This window comes from Colossoma macropomum, unplaced genomic scaffold, assembly GCF_904425465.1.
Source record: "Colossoma macropomum unplaced genomic scaffold, Colossoma_macropomum, whole genome shotgun sequence".
Taxonomy (NCBI): Eukaryota; Metazoa; Chordata; class Actinopteri; order Characiformes; family Serrasalmidae; genus Colossoma; species Colossoma macropomum.
The window spans coordinates 6,347,929-6,371,717 of record NW_023494803.1 but is presented as its reverse complement, the minus strand read 5'-3'; the positions used below and the strand labels follow the sequence as shown (position 1 = coordinate 6,371,717).

General features: G+C 41.6%; 2 protein-coding genes across 5 annotated transcripts in view; both read right to left on the bottom strand.

Moving 5' to 3' along the window:
* Positions 1-255: 255 nt before the first annotated feature.
* LOC118823606 (kelch repeat and BTB domain-containing protein 11) lies at positions 256-4,647 on the bottom strand. The gene has a single exon (XM_036593315.1). It carries the CDS (start codon positions 4,625-4,627, stop codon positions 2,621-2,623), a length of 2,007 nt encoding a protein of 668 aa, XP_036449208.1. The 5' UTR covers positions 4,628-4,647; the 3' UTR covers positions 256-2,620.
* Positions 4,648-10,031: 5,384 nt separating this feature from the next.
* arhgef10 (Rho guanine nucleotide exchange factor (GEF) 10) overlaps positions 10,032-23,789 on the bottom strand; it is a 153,032-nt gene continuing 139,274 nt past the window's right edge. For 3 of the 4 annotated variants that reach the window (XR_005008541.1, XR_005008542.1, XR_005008543.1), the window contains 3 exons: positions 14,442-14,564; positions 12,126-12,686; positions 10,032-11,151 (listed from right to left, as the gene is read on the bottom strand). Coding sequence is in view for 1 of the 4 variants with exons in the window: in XM_036593312.1 (XP_036449205.1) it covers positions 12,159-12,433; positions 12,465-12,686; positions 14,442-14,564 (620 nt within the window). In the remaining 3 variants the exon portion in view is untranslated. Of the gene's footprint in view, positions 11,152-12,125; positions 12,687-14,441; positions 14,565-23,789 lie in introns of those variants that run through there. The other variant, XM_036593312.1, reaches the window with a different exon arrangement.

Here is a 23,789-nt window from a genome sequence, read left to right as displayed (position 1 = left end):
CGCACCCCTGGCTCATATCAGCGCCACTGTAAAGAGAGTCAATGCATTTCACATCAAACCACTCAAAAACGGTTTACCTCAGAATTATTATTTAGAAATTTTGAAAAATCAGCTTTAAAGCCTGTGTGTCACAATCCCACAGCTGGTGTTCTGGACCCCACTGCCAATACGACTGCCCACACATGAATTATCAGCATTTGAGCAATGTCCACACACTCACTGAAGCATCCAAGACAGAACATCAATACAACAGTGTTCAAATGACCAGCAAACCAAAAAAAGAAATGTTTATTTTGAGCACTGACACATACGTTTGTTAGACTGTTAAACTGAAATGGGCAGTTAGAAAGCTCTGAGCCACAAACCTGCTAAACCCATCAAGCCATTCACTTCAGCAGTGCATCAACATCACATCTGAGCGATACAATGAAGCCAGCCAGCCAACAGCATACCACACTAAACCAGCCTATTCACATCCAAACGGTCAATGTAATCAACATTTGTCCTCTGAGTAGTGACACAATGCCTCGCCAGAAGCATCCAGTCACGTCAAGCACAAATCCAAGCCAATCCAAGTTTTTGAGTCCAAGTCCATTTTGTTGACATAAGAAAAATACATTTGTAATTAAAAAAAAGATTCCAAGTTGCACAACAGGACATATTGGAGGTTTGACATTTGTACTGTGCTTTAAGAAACCATTCAGACTTTGTGCCTTGATAAAGAGCAATCATGATTATTCTGACGATGTTTTCAGTCATAAGGAAAAAGACAGATTTGCTTTTTTCCCCTACAGCTCTACCATAAATGATGCCAGTTGTAGAGAACAGGGTGAGAGTTATAGAGCTTTACCTCATATTGTATTGATCACATCATTTGAATAACAATGCAATGTTATTAACAGATGTAGCCTAAATCAAACTTGCTTATTAAATGAAGGTAATCACTAGGGATGTAACAATACATCGTATCAAACTGTACTGCAGCATAATGTATTGTATTAAATTGTACTGCATCATGACTAGCATGTTATCTTGCTTCTAGAACATTATACATCACGGCTTTTGTTCCAAATATTTAAATAATTTTATAATGTTAAATGAACTGAAAATGCAAACATGTTAATGCAAGGCACATTTTCAGCCACGCCTTACCATATCGGAACAAACGAATCGTTACACCCCTAGTAACTAACCTACATACGACGCAGACTTGGTTCCAGTTTACAGAACGCAGCAGCAGATTGGGACTGAGATTACTTTGCTCATTTATTTGCATGACAGCCGCACACTCACTCCATTCTTCATCTCCCAACGACCCCCAGCATCTTATTGCAAGTTGAGGTTGTACAAATCCAGTAATATTGCAAATACTAGATCCAGTAAAAGCCAGTCATTAGGTAAGGAGACTGCCAAAGTCCAATCGTTCATCACTGCATGAGAACCATTTAACAGGTACCAACACTTTAGTAAATTCGGCCTAAGCCTGGAGTGTTGGGAAACAACTCCTTTTCACAACTGCCAATCTTCATATGAGTCACGATTTTGCCCTTATAGTGGAATCTCAACTCAGCAAAGTTATGAGAAAGTGCTTCAGACAGATTGAAATGTCCACCACCCACCCGGATCTGCCTCAAAGCGGCCTAGACCCACACAATCAGCCTTCTTGTCTTTGGCAATGCTTCAATTATGTTATTATTTGTTCACTACAAGAAATTAATCCCTCCGTGTTGTGCCTGTTTTTCTCCTCATCTGCCCTTCTCCTACTCCTGACCATCTCATCCCGATGGGCATTTGTGCAGCAGGCTATGCTATACGATGAGACGTTTTTGCAATTGAATTTGTGATTAAACTGGATGGCTCAACAGGTCACTGTTTATCCAGCCCTTGTTAGTAGCTAATTCAAAAGTTCTGAAATACCTACATACATTCTAAGTTTCCCCGAGAGTGATGTCTGTATTCTTACTGCATGCTGCCAAAGTCGGAGAACAGTTAAGTGCTTTGTGCTCTTTAACAGCCTACAGACGTTTTGCTCTAGTTAGTCTAACTCCTAACGTTGCCTTGTTCAATGGCTTTGTTTCAAGTGTTTCAAAGGCTTTCGCTCACAGGTCCAGGTTTTTTAAATACTTTAGTTTTCTGCCTTAGTTATTGTGCTATATTTATTAATCATTAAATTATTTCTAGTAGCATTCTGACAAGCTTAATTATGTTTAGTCTACTTTATATTTTACTTGCATAGGATCTGTGGCTAAGCAAAGGGGCAATTATAGCTTTTTCATTGTGCTCTTGGTGGCCATCATATGACACTGGGTATTCTTTGCTGCCAAAAAACTTCAGTTCACCCATCCAAGTACAAAAAAGTGCACAAAACAAATGGAAAAATGCATTGAGTTTGAATACATGTAACGTCGCTATCCCACAATGCTGAAACAGAAGGGCTTGTCCGTTTAAGGCGATCCTATGGACGCGTCCATCCACCATGCAAAGAGAAACATTCCTATTTTGAGCAGTTTAACTGGGCAACTTCACAAGAAATAAAGCTTTTTGTTGTAATCATTCATCATGCTTCTTCACAGTTTCCTGTCTGCTGTTTTCCTTGGTGAGTCACATGAATGAGAAAATATCACACATTTCGGTCACCCCTGTTTGGCAAGCTCAGAACGAAAGGGAACAGAACTCCTTTGGCCTCCATGGGAGCTTTCAGTGGTTCCTCTGCAAATCGGGCACCGTCTTCCTCCACAATGAACTGGAGAGTCTGGGTCTTGTTGACGCAGTAGATGCAGTTGCCAACAACAGCACACCTAAAAGGCAGCGGGCTCCCTTGCTGGTGGGAGGCGCAGTCGTGCCACATCTTGACGATGGTGTTGTATTTGAACACGTTGACGCCTTGCTCGCGGTTGACGTCAAACCTGTAAATGAAGCTTTTCAGCGCCACCATATCTGTAGACTTCTTCCGGCTGTTGTTGTACGGACACTCCTGCCACTCGTCCCTCTTGGGGTCGTATTTCAGGAGACGGTAGAACAGAGAACCTCCTGAGACATACAGCTCTCCGTTGCAAGTGGTTGCCTCATGGGCAACCGCAAAAGCTCCTTTGGGCAGAGGAGCGACGGTGGTCCAACGGTCCATGCGAGGGTCGTACTTCTCCACCGTGAAGAGACATTCCCCACCAATGGCATAGAGGTGTCCGTCCATGGAGACCAGTTTGAGTTGGGACCGCGCTTGGTTCATGGGCCGTATCTCACTCCAACGGTCCGTAACGGGGTTGTAGCAGAAGACCTTGTCCGAAGCCTTCCCTTTCTCCCCGTACCCTCGAATCCCACCTGCCACGAACAGGTAGTTGTACATGCAGCAGATGCCACAGCCCTTGGTGTTGATATCCTCAGGCATGATGGTCAAAGTGCGCCAGTCCTTTGTGCTCTCGTTGTAGTAGTAGATCATGTGGTTGTCCTCAAAAGAAGCGGTGGACAGCGGGCTCTGGGGCCGGCTGTTATTCCTGCTCGGGGGCCTGCTGCCCACGCGGTCAAAAACGTCATTGATCTCTGCCACCATCAGGCAGCTGCGTCCTTCCATGCGATTCCTAAGGACAAGGTCCCTCTCAGAGCCAGTGAGACGGCCATAAACCGCGGGATCTCGCAGGACCTGCAGGAAATTGTCGCTCATGAAACGGTACGCCGTCTCCTTCAGTCCGCTTAACCGCTGCTTTTTGGAGATGGTAAGGATTTCGTAACAGTTCTCCGTTGTGAGCTGCACGGACACGGTGTCAATGGCGGCCTGGACCGCACAGGGGATCTGCAAGATTTTCGCCCCTGTGATGACATCCACAACATTGTCCTTGTTTACATTCATTTTGGAGGAATAAACATAATCTATCAAAACTGATAGCGTCTTATAGCTCATCCCTTTCACCTTCAAAATGTCCCGAGAAAGTCTGGCCTTGAAATAATCACTTTTTTCAGCTAGCACAGACTTGTGTGCTTGGATCTTCTGTCCACCCACTTCAATGACTAAATCGGGCTCCTCTCTGACTGAGAGGGCATTTCTGAGCCCGTTTCCACTATGTGTTACGTCTTGTGCTGGTTCCAGTGGAGACTGTCCAAAGGTTGGCCTATATTGGGTTGCACCAGCTCCCTGTGATGAAGTAAACAAGTGACCCAGTGCTTGTTCCAAAGACCTCGAGTCCGGTGACATAGCGGGGACATGCGAAGGAGCCAGACTACAGGGCACTTCAGCTCTAGCCCCATTCGCCTCTTCCTTTACTCCGTTCTTACTGAAGGTGTCACTCTGCTTAACACTAAGGTCCAATGCTTCTGCCTTAGAGCCACCCAGTGACTGAATGTGATCCTGAAACCCACTGTCACTGGAGCCACCATCTTGCAGGTAGTCTCCCGCCCCTGTGCTCTGCTGTCCCAAACTGCCAGTTTCCGTTAGACTCCCAGATTCCACTGTATCCCAGGATGTCTGCTGGCACAGAGCCTGATGCTCAGAACCAACAGTTTTTCCTGTCCTTGGAATGACGTCATCGTTTCCTTCAGTAATGATGGATTGCTCCGAGGCATCGTGGCTGGCGGCGTGAAATATGACGTCTGCCTTCACGGTGAAGGTGTTTCTATCTCGCAGCGAGCTGTTCATCCTTCCTCAGTCACGGGCTGCCCTCTGAGAGCACAGCGTATTAAACAAAAAAGGAAAACGAACAATCTAATTTGTCAGAGTTTAGCAAAGCTCATCCTTCGCTGACACTCGCTCAGACAAAACTCCCAGTGGGTTTCAAAGCTGATTGATGTCTGTTAATTATCTGAGTCCAGCAGAAAGTCATTCATAGCCAGCCCCGCTTGATGTATCCTAATCGGACCGCCTCAGCATAGCAGTCTGGATCTTTTGATTGCTTTCCAGCCCCATCAGATGGCTTCATTTCTGGCTTGACAAGAAAGTCCTTTGTTTTTCCCTTGCATCACTTTTGCTCCCACTGCCTCTGTGTTCATCCTCTAAGCGCAGAGTGTCTTCCTCTAGGCCTGTATCAAAGAGAAAACAATTATTTTTAGTCTTTCATGTTAAATATCTCAGCTCTATGGGATATAATTATTAAATTAAATTAAAATATCGATCTAAAGTTTCAGCATATCTGACTGTATGTTTTTCATTCAGATCTAAACTGTTTTATTGGTTAAATTAGTTTCTAAGACAAACAGAAATAGTTTGGAAATGTATTTATTTCCAAAACATTTTAAATGATGCTCCCCACAAGTACTTTTCAGCAGCCAACAAGGTTTCAGCAAATGTGTATCTTCTTCAAGCTTACTGGGAGAGTCTGCAAAGCAAGGCTGAAAAGGCTCAAAAGATGGGGCTACTTTGAGGAATTAAAAGGTTTTGCTTTAACAAAATTTTGGGTTTTGTTTTTGTTTAACAAAATTTTTATGGAACTGAATAATTCCATATATCATCGCTATCCAAAGAAAAACATGTATCTCCATCATAGTAACTTTACAATGTACTTCAGTGGATAGAGAATTTATTCCAAGTCATTTTGGGTTCTATTGGTCCAATCATCATAACACTTTTACACATTTTAAACAACAGCTACTGTGTTAAAATGATGCAGAAAAGGTGATAAAATTGGACAGCGACAATGTGCAATTTCAGCTTTAAAATCATTGTTATTCTAAAATATATATAAACAGAATACGTAAGAGCAGAGGTGGGTAATCCAGGTCCAGAAAGTAAAAACCCTCCTCAGGATTTTGTTCCAGCAGCCTGAACACCACTGCTGCTGATCTGAACAAACAAGAGAGGACAAGCAGTTGGAACAAAATCCTGGAGAGGATTTTTTACTTTTTGGACCTTGATTACCCACCTCAACATTAGAGAAACCTTTTCTTAGCGCGTGTCCAAACTTTTGACTGTTGCACTTGACTATGCAAAAAGGGTCTGAGAGGGGGCGCTGTTTCTCACGAAAAGTCTTTAAATCCCAATATTTTTTGAATTATTTATTACATCAGTAGGGGCAGGAGATGATGACCCCATTTCCCCAATATTAATTGTGATTTTCGTACAACTGAGACGTTCTAATGCTAAAAAAAGAACTAGAATCAATCGAAATGTGTGCGAAATTGAAAACGAGGAGCAAAAACATGAAAAAAGAGAATGAGAGAAAATTCCCTCAGACAAATTCCCTTCGACACTTTTCCCTTAAAGTGGAATGTTTCTCACGAAACGTTGTATCGACCTCCTACATCTCACTGAATAACACGAATCCAGCCTGAAGCCATTACTGTCACTACTCGCCAGCTTCTCGTTCCAATGTATCTGCTGCACCATTTAAGGTGGAACGGGAAAATTCGAAGCAGAAGCTGGCGAAAAAGAACCGGATTTCAGGGATATTATCTTTCTACAGCAGGAATACCGTCTAAAAAACGGAGATACTTACGTGTTGACGTGAATTTCCCTCACGAATCGTCTTCTCTGAGGACATTAACGTTCCCGTTAACACAAAGCCCTCTTATGTAAGGCAGACACAGCCTTTCCCTCAAGACAGTCCACACTGCAGGTGATTTTTCAGCGCGAGTGCTTCAAATCCTCCTCACAGAAAATGAGCTCGTCCTCCAGCAACGTCTCAGAAATAGAAATTCAATGGCGGTTTCATACGCCAGAGCCTCTTTTCCCTCCGTGTGGTCCTCAGCAAGCAACAGCATCTGTTTTCAGTCACCGAAGCGTTTGAAATAAGAGATTATCTGACTGCAGCCAGCACAGAGGCTAGTCCACGGAGCGTTTTGGGTCTTTTTCTGGCCAAAAGAGAGGAGACATCATCTTTTAATCTTCAAATTTAACCACGCTAGGTCGCCGGGCTGCGATGCAGGAGCTGATAGTATTTTAGTTCTGCTCTAAACCAGGGGAGTTATGGATGAAGCCACACCCCCTTTTGTGTTAACCCTACACTAAAGCTACTGTAGGCTATGGAAGAGGCATTCCTTCACACAGCTTGGTCTGGGTGGCTGAGGGTGTGCTGGGAAAATGAATGTCTCCAGGGCACTTCATCTCTAAAATCAGGTCTCAGTGAGGAGTGAAGCAGTAGCAATCTTATCTGCATTACATTAGAGTGTCCCCATTCAGCAAACCCCAGACAAGGGTGAGTAAGGATATTCAGCCAAGAGAAAAGGCCATGGTTCTCTTATCAAGATATCTCATAACCTGTACATTTAAAGTGTAATTCCAATGATTTCTCAAAAAAAAAAAAAAAATGAAATGATTGAGATGTAAATATATAGTCATTCAGAGTGGTTTGGTGTGAAATGCTCAATTCTGGAGAAACTTAAAGAGCCAGAATTGTTCACAGCTGTGGTGACAGGATTACGAATCCAAAGTATTGTGGCATCAGCGCACGCCTAGTATCCCACTTCTGACACCAATGTAATGTTGGAGGTTTGCAGAAGAAGTGCAGGCAGCTCGGAGTTCAAACCCATGACACAGCTTTAATAAGATATACAGTACATTTTCAGGCTACGTCACAGCTCTTACTCTTAGCTTGCTCTCGCTCTCTCTAACTCTGCTACAACAAGCACCACCTTGGCAGACCCTAGGCCCTCCAAAATAAAACTCTAATAAATGCTAGGAACAATAACCCAACACTACGATGAGGAAAACCTCTTAGAACTGAATAAAACTAAGCGTGCGGTATTTAAATGTGTCTAAAAGTAAAACAGCCCCTAAAGAAAACTACTATGACTACTATTTTAGCATTGTCAACATTATACATAAAAAAAAAATCACACAATAGTCATTTCGCATTAGAAATAAAATGGATATATTTTAATTGTTTATGTTGCAACCCCGGTTTCTGTCATCACCTCTGTAAAGAAATCAGCATCAGTACTGTTTCACATCAAAACAGCCTGAATGGCCCGTTTACATCCCAACCACTGAATTATGCAGACATTTCTGCCTTTAATTTCCCTTTAACCTTTAATGCTCCAGGTTATTTTTCTGCCTGAATTTGCATGCCCAAATATAAAGAAACAGGGCAGTCATGACGTTCCCAAGGGTGAGGGGATTATTAGTTCTAGAAATGGACAAATCTTTTGACACAGGAATATTGTACAGGACAGCTGCTCTTCCCTCCTTGGTCTCTTGTGCATTCCCGGGGCAAGCACCGTGTTAAAGCAGACAAAATGCCAGGGCTGAGGCGGTCTCTGTGCTTGACAACACATGCGTTGACAGCTCTGTCACCGAGGGGGCCCTGTTAATACAGACATCAGCTGTTCAGACATCAACATTCAACAAGGGTATTTCTGTGCTAGCAAAAAAAAAGAGCTGGTAGTGTTGTGTATTGACCTTGGATTGAATTGTCAGACATATCAGTTGCTCCGCTTGAGCCCAGGAGACTGGAAATTGCGTTAGCTGGTACTAAAGTGCTGCCCTACATTTTCTGCAAAGTGTATCTCACAAAACAAAAGTGAATTTATCAACAGTATAACATTTTATTATCGTATTAAAAGGTGTTCTTCAGGGGTCCATACTTGGTCCTATTTTATTCATGCTATAAATGAGTAGTACTGTACACTGAAGTCATATGTAAGGCATTGTACTTAGTCCAATGATGTGTCTAACCAAAGCTATATGCTAGCAAACTGCCCACCATTGGCAAAAAAGAGCACTTCAAGTATCAAGCGATGTACTTTTAAGACATTTTCCTTGCTTCCATTAAGTTGTAATGCCTGTAAAACACCTGTTTTATCCAAATCACAGATGAGAAATGTAGAACATTCCCTTGATAAGACATAATGTGTCTTATTGACACATCATGGTACAAATCTTATCATAGTAGCACAAAATCATGCTCTTTTCAAATAGACATAAGTCTACAGAGAAAAAGAAGAGCCTGGTGGGAGAGTTCCACATGCTGTAATCATCCAGGCAGCTCCTTACTTCCATTACTTCATGCGCTCCAGGCAACAGCTTGTTCAAACGCGTTATGGGATATTTCAAAATGTGTCATAATATACGGAAAAGGCAAACTTGCTCCAGAGAGTTACGAAAATGACAACGGGATCCCCCAATTGATATAAATATGGGTTTCATTTACTATGAGTGGAATCTTTGCCAGCAAATGGAAGACACTATGACGATGCACACAACTTTGAGAAGCATATACAATAATATTGTCAAAAATTGTGATATTAGGCCTTTTAAGTAGTGATGCATCAATAACATTTTTTCCAGATGAACTATGAGTATGATTAATGTTTTTTAGTACTTGCCAATACCAATACCATAATTAGTAACCTACTTATAATTTAGTAGTTGTTTGTATAAATGAGTGCAATGCATCCTAAAGAGTTAAATCATTTAAATCTAGCTGATTTTAAATGAAGTGCATTAACTAATTATGCTACATTAGTTACCTTGGATTGAATAACGTTGCAGTGGAGAACAGTGGGTTTTGTTACACATCTGAAAAGCACTTCTGTACAGCTGCAAAATAAGTTTCATAGTTTTGATCCCCTGCCCAATTTATATAGTATGTGAAGCGCAGCCCCTACACACAGCTCAGTCTACAGACGTTTATCAATAAAGCTATTTCATTCAAAACAATAAACTGCACATCCGAGTACTGAGTAAAAAACATTGAGAATTTGTGCTATAGCAGCTATGCTACTTGTTCCACACTGTTCAACGAAACTGAAAGCAGATGGTGATAGACAGGGTAGGACAATATGGCCTCTCTACATCCTCTTTTATAAATACAATTTTTAAAGTCATTAAAGAGATCTATTTATTAAAGTTTTTACTTTGCAGTTCTTTTCAGTCACTGCATTAGGCTCAGAGTGTACGCTAACCTTATGGCACGTGGTATCGGATGTTGGTATTGGTGCATTTTTTTTTTACAAACTTGAGTACAAATAAATGAGCATGGTATCAGGCCAATACCCAAAGCAGTATAAGTATTGATGCACCCCTACTTTTAACATTTCATTACTTTTTTGTTAAATCAAACTGAAAGACAATTCTTTTAATGTAGAAAAATAAAAGGCAAACATTGTAATAGTGGCATACTTCAGTTTTTCAGTTTAATAGAACTTCTCATCCCTCTTTTCATCCATGTTTAAGGCCTTAGAGTCACAGAAAGCACCTTCCAGCTAAATCCAAAGGTATTCACTTTTCTTTTTTGACAATTAATTTATGTGCTTGATGCCACATTAAACAACAAATAAGTGTGCAAATAAGAAACAAATTAAAAACAAATGGGTTACATTTTTTGGTAAGAAAAGCATGATTATCACTTGACAGATACACAAGAAAAAGGCTGGAAAAACCTATGTAGACAGTTGTTAAAAGACATGATAGCATACATACTGAATGGCACCATTATCAAGCTTTCTTAATCATATTAAATATTCATACATGACGAAATTAATTTAGGAATATGAAACATCCCACTAGTGTCTAATAGGATTGATATACGTCCACTTTGATTTAGGAGCTATGGGAAATCTGGCCAGCCAGAAATGCCACCAAAGTCTCTCCTTTACAAAATATTAGCTAGATTGTTTTTATTTTTTGGCTTTATAATTTCAGCTAAAACATTAGCTGATGTCTTGGCCTTGGAATAACTGGTGACTCCAATCAACTTGAAACTTTGGACAAAGAAAAATGTGGGAAGACAACAGATGTACTCTCAGTCCCTGGACATTCTGGGAGACCTTTTGTGATATACTGATGAAAATAAAAATTGAAAACTGAATTAAGTGGAGTTAGGAATTACATATCGCCAAAATGTAAGCACGCAGCAGCTAAAGATGCATAGGAATATTTTGCATTAGCAGTGTTACTTCAGTCTAGACACTTCAAAAAACAGTTAGCAGAGTCGTATTGCAGTATTTCCTCCATCCAACTTCCAACTGCCATCAACGATATTTCAAGTAACACAAGGGTCCAAAACCATGCAGAAGTGGTTATACTGACGTCACGTCCGCAGCATTCGAGAAAGAGCTTCGACTGAGACTGTGTAGTCCCTCCTCGTATCTCTGTTTCCCTTTCATTCAGCATTAATCCATTTTTACACCACGATGAATCTGTCGCTCGGAAGAGGAGGAGAATGCTTCGGAAAAGCACAGGGAGGGACACTGCACATCAACCCTGTGCCATGTAATGCCACCAACACCCTGGAGAAAAAAAGAAAGAAACAAAACAAAACAAAACAAAAAAAACATGAGATACAAGAGGAGACATTATTGTGTATTTGTGTACAGGAGCCTTGTTTTTAGCTTATCTGTGTCTTTTTCAATAAAAAATATATCTGTGGTTGGTAACTAAAGACCAGCTCCTTTAAATATTGAATGGCTCAATCATTTACACAGTTTTTATTACATGGAAAAATCTATATACACCAAACTATATTGATGGAAAAAGCTGACGATAGCACGTTTTTTTCCCCCCAAATATCGAACAAATGTGCCATGGAAAACAGCTTCAGAAACCTAAATTCTTATAGGTTTAAAAACCTTTCTTTACAAAAAAGCTGATTAAAATCAATCCTAAATAGCTCTAAATTCCAGCTGCGAACAATTACTGCTAAGCCTTCAGTCCTAGGCCTTAAAAATCAAAGTTTGGTGAAAAACGAGGAACTTCTGCCAGCACCTCTATGGGATTCTAGTGTTATGTTAGTGCTAAGCTAATGTTGATTCACATGAACTTTTTTTTAGTCGTTCTGATTTGAAGTTTGCAAAAGACATTTTATGTTAGAAACTTGTAACAGACATTTATATATATTTTACCTTGTATGTAGCAGTTTCACAGTGATTCTTTCTGTGAAGAGTTCTGACGTAGGGCTGCTGCTGTTCTCCATTTCTAAAACCTGGCTGAAACCTGTTTAGACTATCGTTTGTATTCACAGGGAGTGTCTTATCTGGAACTTCCAGAAAGCCTAGAGGGACGTTTTTCTCATGAAAAAATGTGATTAGTTAATTCTACTGTCAGCTAAATCTGCTGGCAGTTAGTCGGGCATGACGAGCTCCTGAAGGCCTAACAAATGGGACAGGTTGGCTGTATCTACCCAGCAGTACCGTTTGGGCTTGAGCGTCAAGGTCTCAGGTACAGGTGGGACTCAGGCTTCAGCACCCTGTTTCCTCTCACTCACCTTTCTGTACTATATCTGTCTCCATCTCCACGTTCATACGTTGAGGATGGGGATCTGCCATACCATGATGGTGGACACGCTCTCCTCATGCCGTGCATGCTTGGTCTTTCTGTTGACCCGGCGGTGACCCAGCCCACCGGAAACCACCAGGAGTGAGCTCACGTCCATTCGCTGTGCTCGTTTGGCCTTCTGGGAGTGTGCGGGGTCATTCAGAAGGTCATAAATGGCCCCGTCCTCTGGTCCGTGCTCCAGAGAGCTGTGGGACGGTGCCAGTGAGCCGCAGGAGGAGGAGAGTGAGTCCTGGAGGACTGGAGCAGGGACCAGGGCCAGAGCCAGAACCAGGTCCAGGGGAGCTTCTGCTGCTGTCGCACAGCCACACGCCTCTGTCACTGGACGCGGCTGGAGCAGAGCCTGGCCTTTCCTCCTCTAGAGGACCACACTGGCTGGAGAAGCTGGCAGAGACTGGAGCTGCAGCAGCCGACGGCAGGTTACACACCGGCATGGCTGCGGTGAGGAACTTCACAGGGCCGTGATGAGCGTGGAAGGACACCATGCCTCGCCCTGTGGGGGTGGCAGCGTGGAGAGTGAAAATGCAGTGTGGACCGTTAGAAGTCCAGTGCTATTGCTGTTATTTGTTATATATTTGCTGTATAATTACATAATCACATTTACATCCTGTATGAACAGCTTCTGACTTTTTTCCCTGTTTATTTTGATTTCAAAAACATGGAAAGAAATCATAAAGTATCTCTCCTTCTACACAAACACAAATGTGGTATTGACAAAGTTTGGAATCTGCAATTTTGACAAAATTTATTTGCTTGTTTCAATGAGCAGCGAGTCAGAAATAATTAAAGGGAAACTCCGGCCAAGAATGAGAATGAGATCTTCCACTTTAAAGTCTAGGAAAACCTACACTGATGATGTATTTTAAAGGTGAGAGGAACTATAAGCACTCTGGGGTGGATATTTGAAGGTGGGCTGCTTAAATTTTTTTTTTTCCCACTAGCTGGCAAATGCAGAAAGAAGCCAGATAGCTAATGGTATTCCTAGTAAGCTATTAGCCTATATATCAGTGGCTGTGCGAGCAGTCAGGATTTCTTTACCACCTGATACTGGGGGGTTTCCAATGATTGTATGACATATTTCCCTAATGCATGCTGGGTATTATAATGAGAGAAAACAGATGGACAAAAACACAGCGAATTCTGTCGAACTGATGAGACTGAAGGACGCATATTAAAAGCTAGTTTTAGGCTGGAATAGACCTTTAATACCATATTACACACAAGCCCTCATTGTCACCAATTTCTGAGAGTTAAATGTGAGCCAGTCTGCTCTGGGATGCTTTATGCTATAATTACAGAAGCAAACAGTGCCTTCTGCTTTATAATTATACTTGATGTGTGTTCAGCACAATAAACACACCCCTCGGTTGAGGACTTGCACACTGGTTTATGTTTAGACTGTCGTTTAACTGAAATGTTGATTTATAGTGCAGCAGTGGCCTCTAGTCAGTAACTACATTTATCTTTAAACTTCTCCCAAAAACATTGAGAGTTCTAGGGCCACACATTAATCCCCAAAGAGTTAATTACACCCATATAACATGACAGAACTTGGTTCGGACTCTGAAAGCAAGTATATTTGTCTCCTGAGAAACACTATTTACCTCATTAATCTAGATAAACGATCAGGCATCGTTTCAAAGAAAAGAGTGCACATGCACTGCGTTTAATGCTGTACAGTCATCTTGACTCAGACAATAGTGGTTTATCTAAATCTGGGGTGTGCTTGATTTCTGTGTCTGTCCCGGACTGCAGTATCCGGAGGCCCCCAGGTCCTAATTAAAGTCTGATTCATGTGCTGGGAGTGTGAAATTACCCGGTTTCAGCAGAAATCGCTGGGGAGTAGCTAAAGGCCTTCAGCCATCAAACCTATCTAACAGTCTTTAGTACAATTAAGATACAATATCTCTTTGAGAGTGCAAAATAAGCATGCTGGTCTGGGCCGGGCTCTGCTGAATAATTACAGGATCTGCAAATTAACCCCTTCTGCGCTGAAGGTCAAGCACTCCACAAGATGGAAAGCTGTTCAGTAACAATGGATACAAAGCAGCTTTGAAGCAAATTAAAGCATGGTTTATTTCCTATAACCTGCTAATGATAAAGAACTGTGTTCTCCAAAAGGCGAATAGATCAGGGCAAAATCACACAGCCAATTAGGACTGGGCTGAAAATCCTTTGGAGAGTAGGGTTAATCTCAATAATCCTATTTAAAGGAAAGACTCAGTTTGTTCCTGAGGTCTAAACTCACCTGTGACCTTGGGAATCCCCTGTAGTCTGGGCACGGACAGAGCCACTGTCACTCCGAGATTTGTCCCCACTAGTAGCAAACCATGACACACCAGCAGGCTGCTCACAGAGACCCTCTGGTGACCTGGACGAGGAAATAAACAATGAGTTCAAACACTTGTGTTGATAAAGTAAAATGTCTTTGATAAGCACTTGATTACAGCAACACTTCAGTGAAAAATCTAACTTGCATAAGCTTCTCTTTAAACAAAACGCAGTCTATCAGCTGAGACACGTTCGTGTCCAAAGTTTTGTTCTTTTATTTTGCTTTGTGTAAAATGCACATCTCTTACAATCATCACACACCTGTCTCTAGCCTAAAACTAGCATTTAATATAATATTTCATTGTGTTGTGTAGCATTTTGTAGCCCTTCAGCCTCATCAGTTTGAGAAAATTCATGATTCCCATCACTTGGTTTGGACTCTGAAAGCATTTATGCATTACCCACCATGCATAATGCAAATTCGCCATGCATTATGCAAGCATGTCATATAACCATTGGGAACTGCCACATGGCAATAAAGAAATCCTTACTGCTAGAATGGCCTCTGATCTATAGGCTAATAAATATGGAGCAGTAACATTAACTGTCTGGCTTCCTTCTGCTTTAGCCAGCAAATGGAGGAAAGTATATATAATATTTCAAACAGCCCACCCTCAAGCACCTTAAGTGCTTGTAGCTTCAATATACATCATCTAAAAGGGTGTGGGGGGGGGGTCCTCATCTTAAAATGCAAAAATCTCACTCAGTGCTGTAAGAAGAGAGTAGGCATGTTTACAACAGATGTAGCAATGGTTACATTTTTCATTTCATCATAAATGCCCCTTCATGTAATCTCACATAGACTTGCCTGTGTTTCTGACATTGTATGACATTGTTATCTATACATCTCATAGCAAAAACAGTTGAGGCAGACACCTTGATACCTTTTACTTATTCTTTTGTCTTTTAAAATGATAAATAAATAACAATGATGCAGTTTGCATTCATGTGGTATAAGCTTCCATTATTTGTTAGCTACATTAGCCTAGCGTGAGAAACCTCACACACCAAACATGCTTTGACTGATGAGCTACATTTTGGGTAAAGGAAAACTGTGTAAAATAGATTTTCTTGCCGCATTATCTCATTAAGCCCTTTTAGGGATGATTTTCCAAACCTATAAAGTGTAGTACTGGACTCCAGATGATTTTCAGCCAGATGGGGACTTTCATAGCAGGCCAACACTATGCTCAATGTGTGTCCAGACAAGCAAGCCTGAGACATTACTTCTTTATTTTGGAATGCATGTGACATTTGTGAATAGGCGTCAGTGTTGGCTATAGGGTATGAAGTGTTAGCTGTGTAAAATAGCAATGGCCACTCAAAGCAGGCCGTGTAGGAGGAAGCTGGCTCTAGAGCATGTGTGGGTAAGTTACTATGGCAATGGGCGGTTGGTTTCCAGGGAAACCGTACACGATTTGCTGTGCGGAGAGAAAGAGAGGACTCGTCGTTCTCGTCTTCAATGGAAAAAAAGGAAGAGCGCTGCAAGTGCTTTACCCTTTAGGGTTACGCAAACCGCTCCAAACTCTGAATCCGAATGCATTGAGAGGAGTGGATTGAGCCATGTTTTATAAGTTGTTGGCAAGTACTTGCAAAACTACAATACCTGCAATCTATTAAGAAACACTGCACTTGTTTAGATGGAGCAACGTCAGCACAGCTTACAAAACCTTCCGACCTGTGGTCAGCATTAGCATCTCTGAAAATCACAGTGAAAACTATTCTAAACTCAATAGAGATAATTTGACCAAAAGTGACCTGCAGACCCAGGAGTCATGCTTTGCTCTGAGAGTCCACAGCCCCCTCAACGCTTCCTTAACCACAAGTCAGTCACCAAACGACCAGTTTGTTGTGCAAGACAGAGGCGGTTAACGGCATGAATCAGAGGACAAGCGGTTCCACTGTGCTCACTCGCTCATTAGGAGAAAGTTGGATCATATTTTACAGCATCACACATCGTTAGTTTGACCATGGGAACTCTGCTCAAGCAAAGAAAACCAAACAGACAAAGTGAACGTGTTCGCAGACAAGGCATTCTTTATGGACACACAACTTAGCGGCTGTTATGTATTTCCAGTTACACAAGTTTAACAGTGTTACATCTAAATTAAGGACCTTTCAACAAGTGTTCAACTGACCATTCACATGTGACACGGAGACGCTGCATTTAAACACTTAAAGCCACAAGTCAGTCCCTCACTGTCATAACTTACATACTAGTTTCATGGTAGTGAGTACTTAGATACTAAGTAATAAATCTTGCAGCTATTTTTCAACATTCCTGCATAATTCAATCAGCGAGATAGCAGATTTGAAATGGTTCACTGTAGAGAAACGTAGCGACTAGATTTCTTTACAGTGGTGGTGACAGGAACCAGGGGTCACAATGTGTACTATGCAAATATAGCCATTTTTTTTAGCTGTATCAACATGTCCAGTGAACCTGCGTGTAATAATAAACAGCGTATGTAATGTTAATAATGGTAAAATACTGAAAAAATTAGGCCAAAACTTTATCTCAGACCTATCATAAAAATAACAGCATCTGGCAGTGTTTTCGAAACCATTTTGTGTAATAACATTATGTGACGGAGCTTTTAGAGGCATTCAACTCCTTCAGATGTCTGGTTCCTATTAGCACCACACAAGTGTTCAACAGGCATCTGAACAATTCTCACTTAAGTTTCATTAGATTTCGCATCAAACCACATGAATGACCAATGAAAGACTGACTATGCACAAACTTTGAAACATTTGTTCAGGTATTTCATAAAATTTGTGTATACCTGAAGAAGAAATCGTTGGGTTCTAGGGATTAAAGCACCAAAAGAAAGATACGTCATGTAAAGATGCTAGAAAGCCCTTTCATACATTACCCATGAATCGCTATGGCTTGCGCTTATGTTCCACAACAGCAATGGCAGTTATCAATGATTACAATGGCTGAACTTCAACATTAAATGATTCATAAGTGATCATAATCCTATTCTAAGCAAGCTGGATAGCATCACTGAAACAGATCTTGAAGAACTGCTGTATAACACACAATTATTATACACACTGACCAAGAGAGCACTTGTATAGGAAAAGGCACAGGTTCAAGCCCCTCTTGGGGTCTTTCTGTGCATGTGCCTGATCTTCTGCATGGAAAAAAAGAACATCAGGGAAAGGAGAACTGGGTCACCTGGAGAGAATGATGTTCATGTGCCTCTTTGGAAAATACAGCCTCATACAATGACAAGGAAGCCAATTTAGACCACACATGGTGTTTATTTCAACCTTCGTGAGTTATAAACCAAGAAAGAAACAAAAGTGGTCCATGGAGAGGTGGCATTAACCCCCCATTTATACACAAAGGATCAAACGAGTTCAGATATATTTGGATCCCTCAAAGCAGCTTTTGCACTTCCTGAACTCCCTAGCAATTTCAAACTAAGTCTAAGATCCTCAGAACATCAAAAGCCTGAAACAATAATGGAATTGTGCAAATGTGTGTAGTATGAAAAGGTTTTACTGGATCCAAATACAACCCGATATTCATGGGTTGTATTTTCCAGACAGAGGTGTCTAACATCACTGCCCTCCTCTGCATGCTGCTCTGTATCCACAGCAGTGGCCAAAGACATAAAAAGTCGTGACATCCTCAGCAGGCAGGAATAGATTCAGCTGCAATGCGCATCAGCCTTTTGGGTTGTCACAGTAATATGCAGTCTGGTCTTCTGGACGAAAGGACACAGTGCATAAATAACCAGTGGTAGGCAATGTTCTTGCTTTCTTGTATGTTGTCCCTCAAAATAAAGGTCTGCACAAGGTGGGTTCCCCTGCGGATCCCACGTGACCTGCGAAAATAATTTGCGGGTGGGATTAATTTTGAGAAGCCACGGTCATAGCGGGTAAACAGCCAACAAGTTGCGGGCTTGCGTGGGAGGGTATTGTGGTTTGCTGGGTGGGGCAGACTTGGACAATTCTTGGCCGTTTGGGGAAGCAGACAGGCGGGCAGCAAATAAGCTGCAAGTGAGCCGCAGAGAAAAAAAACGGTTAGTAATTTTCACATGATGAAGCTATATACACTGATCAGACATGACATTATGACCACCTCCTTGTTTCTTTGTCCATTTTATCAGCTCCACTTACTATATAGGTGCACTTTGTTGTTCTACAGTTACAGACTGTAGTTCATCTGTTTCTCTGCATACTTTGTTAGCCCCCTTTTACCCTGTTCTTCAATGGTCAGGACCCTCACTGACCACCACAGAGCAGGTACTGTTTGGGTGGTGGATCACTCTCAGCACTGCAGTAACACTAACGTGGTGGTGGTGTGTTAGTGTGTGTTGCGCTGGTCTGAGTGGATCAGACACAGCAGTGCTGCTGGAGTTTTTAAACACCTCAGTGTCACTGCTGGACTGAGAATAGTCCACCGACCAAAAATATCCAGCCAACAGCATCCTGTGGGCAGCGTCCTGTGACCACTGATGAAGGACTAGAGGATGACCAACACAAACTGTGCAGCAGCAGATGAGCTATCGTCTCTGACTTTACATCTGACAAGGTAGGAGTGTCTAATAGAGTGGACACAGTGTTTAAAAACTCCAGCAGCACTGCTGTGTCTGATCCACTCATACCAGCACAACACACACTAACACACCACCAACACGTCAGTGTTATATAGCAAAAGCAAAGTCAGGCTGCTTGGCTGTGCTGATGTCACACAATGTGACGCTGACTGTGCGATTTCTTACGGTTTTTTTCGGCCTAAACATCCACAAATTATTTCTTTCCAGTTTCTAACATTCAAACATTTCTTTTCGTGGTTGAGTTTGTGGAGGTGCGATGGGTCTGGAGGTTGGGCCGCCGTGTTGGCGGGGGTGGGTGTGAGCATGCTCTATGGCTGTGGTGTGGATTCCAGAGGCTAAACATGGGCAGGTGCGGACAATAACCATGGCCCAAAGTAGGCAGGTCTGGGTGGGCATGACTTGTGGTTGAAGCAAGCAGGTGCGGGCAGGTACGGCAAAAGGTTTTGCAGATGGGAGCGAGCAGGAACAAAAGATTTTGTGGACGTAGACAGATGTGATATGCAGTTAAAGCTTTCATAACCCCATGTTGCAAGTTTAGACCATGCCTTCAGCATATGCTTGTAGTATGAGAAGAGATTATAACTGCAGGAGGGGAGAGAACTCTGAAGACTTGGCCTGAAGTTCTGGACAGCTTCTGCTTTTGGCAAGAAGACAAGGCACCCCCCAAAAGAACTCTGAGCTTTCCCGAGGTCATGAATTGTGTCCAGGTGTATGAGTGGTACTCCTGAGAAGACCTGTACATGAGCTAGAAGTGGCCCAGACATCCCTGAGCTGTAGAAGATACTGCCTGATCATTTCATCACGGAAAACCAAAGGCAGAGATGTTAAATATATAGGGTAGATAGGAAGCAGAAGGAGTTTCAGGCATCTCCTCCCCATCGTTAGTTATTATCTGGAAATGGAAGCAGAATCTGGAACTCTTGAATCAGAAATTCAAGCTAAAATCCATTTTTTTTCTACCTGCTAAATATTCTTTGTACACAATGTACTACGACTACATGCAAAGCATTAGCATTACTGGGACACCAGACTTCTCTCAGCATGAAACGTGTGAAGAGCAGCTTAGCTCGGTCAGTGTGGTCCCATAATCCCCTACTAGATGAGTGACATCACAGTTGATCTCTTTGCCACCCCCACCCTATAGACGTCTACACAAACATTCTCTGACAAATCCTCTAGTATATAGAAGTTTTTCGAGGTCTTAAGTGCCTCATCAGTCAAGGTCCATTGACAAAACCAACATATGAAGAGAACAGCCACTGAAGCAAAATTACCAAAGGCCTATTCCTCGGAACACGGCTGGAGAAACAGCTCTGGATATTGCTGACTAAGCAAATGACCTCCAGAACCACACAAAGGATCTCTGTATACTCTCCCATTTCTCTCTCTCCTCAGTAATATTTGGACTTCCCAAGGCACGGCCCAAACCAAAGCAAACCCCAACCAACATCAACATGCCCAGAGTCTTTCTCCAACCCAACAATAAAAGCTTTGATCTCAACACGCTCAGGGCCAAAGCACTGGGTGATGTTCTTGGGAGTAGCGAAATAAAAACAGAGCTACATTCTCTGTTTTTTAAAAAAAAGTCATGAAGGAGATCACATTGGCCGACCTAGGAAATATCTGGGAGTGGAACTCTGAGCTGTCAGGTTAACGTAGTGTGCATTTACAATGACTCCAAATAGTTGAAGGAAGAACACTTCATCCAATTATGCTAACAGTGAGTGCGTATACATGCACTCAATAATCCGATCGTAATCGGATTTCTGCAGTTTTACGATCATTCAAACAGTCATGTAAACACCACACTCCAATCTAGAAATCCGATTAAGAAATCTGATAAAGAGAGCTGGATTTTAGCTCAGTAATCAGTTTTCTCAGTCTGCGCATGCGCGTGATCAGACGGTGGATGTAGCGAGATGGCAGCAAAACACTGTTGGAGCGGCGCTGAAACCAAACACAAAATAAAGGATTTGAATATTCTTCATCTTCTAGGTGATGCAAGTTCATATTTTCAGGTAAAGTGGCACAATATTTTTAAAAAGCTGTGGTACGAAGTTTGAGTTTCACATTATGTTTACGTCACATCTGACTCATGTAAACCCCAGAGTTTCCCATTATCTGATTACACAAGTGCATGTGAACGTGTTGATCGGATTACTGACAAAATCTGATCTTCTGCAGTTATTGGATTATTGAGTGCATGTAAACGCACTCATTGTTAATGGCAAATGAAGGCTACTGCGGGGCCACTTAGCGGTACACAAATACAACCATATTAATGGAGTCTGACCAAATTTATGCTACTTACAGTGAAACACAACACTTGTACATTCATAAACGTGTCAGTTAGGGGAGGGCTAGTTGAGGAAATTCTATGAAAGGCTGGAGAGGATAATGGAGGTGCTAACAGGGAGAGAAATAATACGACCTTCCTTCACTTCTCTCAGGCTAACGAAGGTCCAACAGTGAGGCCCACTATCAAAATGGCCCATGATGCATTTAGGAAAGATACATAAATTTGGCCCAATATTCAGAAAGTAAACAGAAATCGAAATTTATGTTTTGAATGTTGTGTGACTCCACAAAGGAAAACTAAATGGGCCAACCCCCGACTAATTCTGCACACCGTAAGCAAACTTTCTTGAATGGCGACTACAAAGAACAAACAGAGAGCAAATCAAGCATATAATAGAAAAATATGCCAATTTTATGGTGTATTAGGAAGACTATAATATCTTTCATTATATAGCACTGTTCAAGCATACTGCAAATCCTTTAAACCCAACAGCTAAGCTACATGAAAAGGCAACATTCAATTTTTCATGACATACATACTTAAAAATGAATCTTCAAGGGTTCTTTAGTAAAGAAAATGGTTCTATATACAACCATGAACACTCAAAGAACCCTTTGCATGATTAAAGTGTTCTTTACATTGTGAAAGTTTGTTCAGATTGACGGAGAATGTGCTGTAGATGGTTCCATATAGAACCTTTTTGAAAAGGGTATATAGAATAGCACCCATAAGGGTTCTTCAATTGTTACGATGTCAGGCTTGTTACAATAGAAGAACCCTTTTTGGTGCTATATATCAATTTGATTCTCCATCAATCCGAAGAAACTTTCACGATGCAAAGAACCTTTTAATCATGCATCTTAATCTCTGAGTGTCCGTGGTTCTATATAGGTCAATTCAGTCTCCACCTCCTTCTTACCGTTCTATACAGAACCATTTTCTTTACTAAAGAACCCTTGCAGAACCATCATATTTAAGTGCGTACATTGTTGGGATTTCATTTTATTCTCTATATTCTTTTCAGAAACTCATTAAATGCTATATTGTTACAGATGGATATACAACATTTTAAAATGAACCCCTCTCATCTGCTATCCATTAAAAAAACAAAGCAAAAAAAGCTCTGGACATCCCTGTTTGCAGTTTCTTTTTAGTTCGCAAACGACTATTAGCTTTGAAACTTTGAAAATGTGTTCAATAATTGCATAAAAATATACAGAAACTCACTGAAGCAAAAGTACATCCATCCCTAATTATTCTAGTAATCACAGATATATGAAAGGGGAAGAAGTGGGTCGAGATTCAACTGTTTGGACTGGAATTTGGCCAAAAAGAGTTAAGTATAGGGAAGGAAGTGAGGAAGAGAGCAGCGGTAAGGCTATGATTAGGTGTCATCTGCAGGCCGCTATCTGTTTGTGGCATTACTGTGCACATGGCTAAGTATTTGGGTCACAGGAGACAAAGCCGTCTGAGACCATCCCATCTAATGTGTCACACAAATACACACAAGCCTGAGTCACCCAGAGTGTTGTCTGTACACTGGACACAGGCTAAGCTTGGCAAACCTTAAATACAAAAAAACATCACACATTTAATCAGTTATTTTTCTGTGGAATGGTGTCTTCCTCATCTCAGCAGGGGGAAATTAAATTACATGATCATTGACATGTTTATCGAAGCAGCATCCATGTGGGGAAAAGATTCAAAAAGTATCTGAACAAAAAATAAACAAGTAAATTTAATGACCAGTGGTAGGCCGCGAAATATGTGAAATATTCTGACGTGATTTTTTTTTCAGTGGGTCCTGAGGGGTCTGGGACCCCTAATTAACCTCTTGGACCTGCTAAACGTCTCAATCTAAATTTTGGGGTCCCAGAAAATAACATATTATAAAGTTATGCTGCTTGTTCGGGAAAAACAGACGCTCATACATGAATTCAGGGAGAGGTCATTGTTTAGCTGCTTTAAAAAACTGCTCTGATCTCCATAACGTTCGAGCTGATTTTGGAGCTACAGCTCCACTAAACTAGGGGTCGGCAACGGCTCTTTTACTGCCCTGTTGTGGCTCCACAGCGGAATTAGATTTGTAGATAAAAATAAAATAATCCTCCTTTGCAGTAAAATAAAGCTCTGCTGATCGTTCAACACAGTTTAACAATAAATGGTCTTAAACGCTGGAGTTAATGTAGCTATACTCGCTAATTCACTCTTTAACCCTGAAGATTGGCGCGCAGACTGCTGGTCACCATAGCAACGAAGACAACAGTGTCACTTAGCTAGTAGCTAACGAAAAGACAAAGTGACAAACTTAAGACGAACATCCAGAATTTGGAGATGATGGACTTATTTTTGTTTATAATCAAGCCAGCTGGTTTCCTGATGCATTTAATCT

Coding starts and splice junctions, on each gene's coding strand:
- LOC118823606 (XM_036593315.1), bottom strand. CDS start 4,627: ATGAACAGCTCGCTGCGAGATAGAAACACCTTCACCGTGAAGGCAGAC.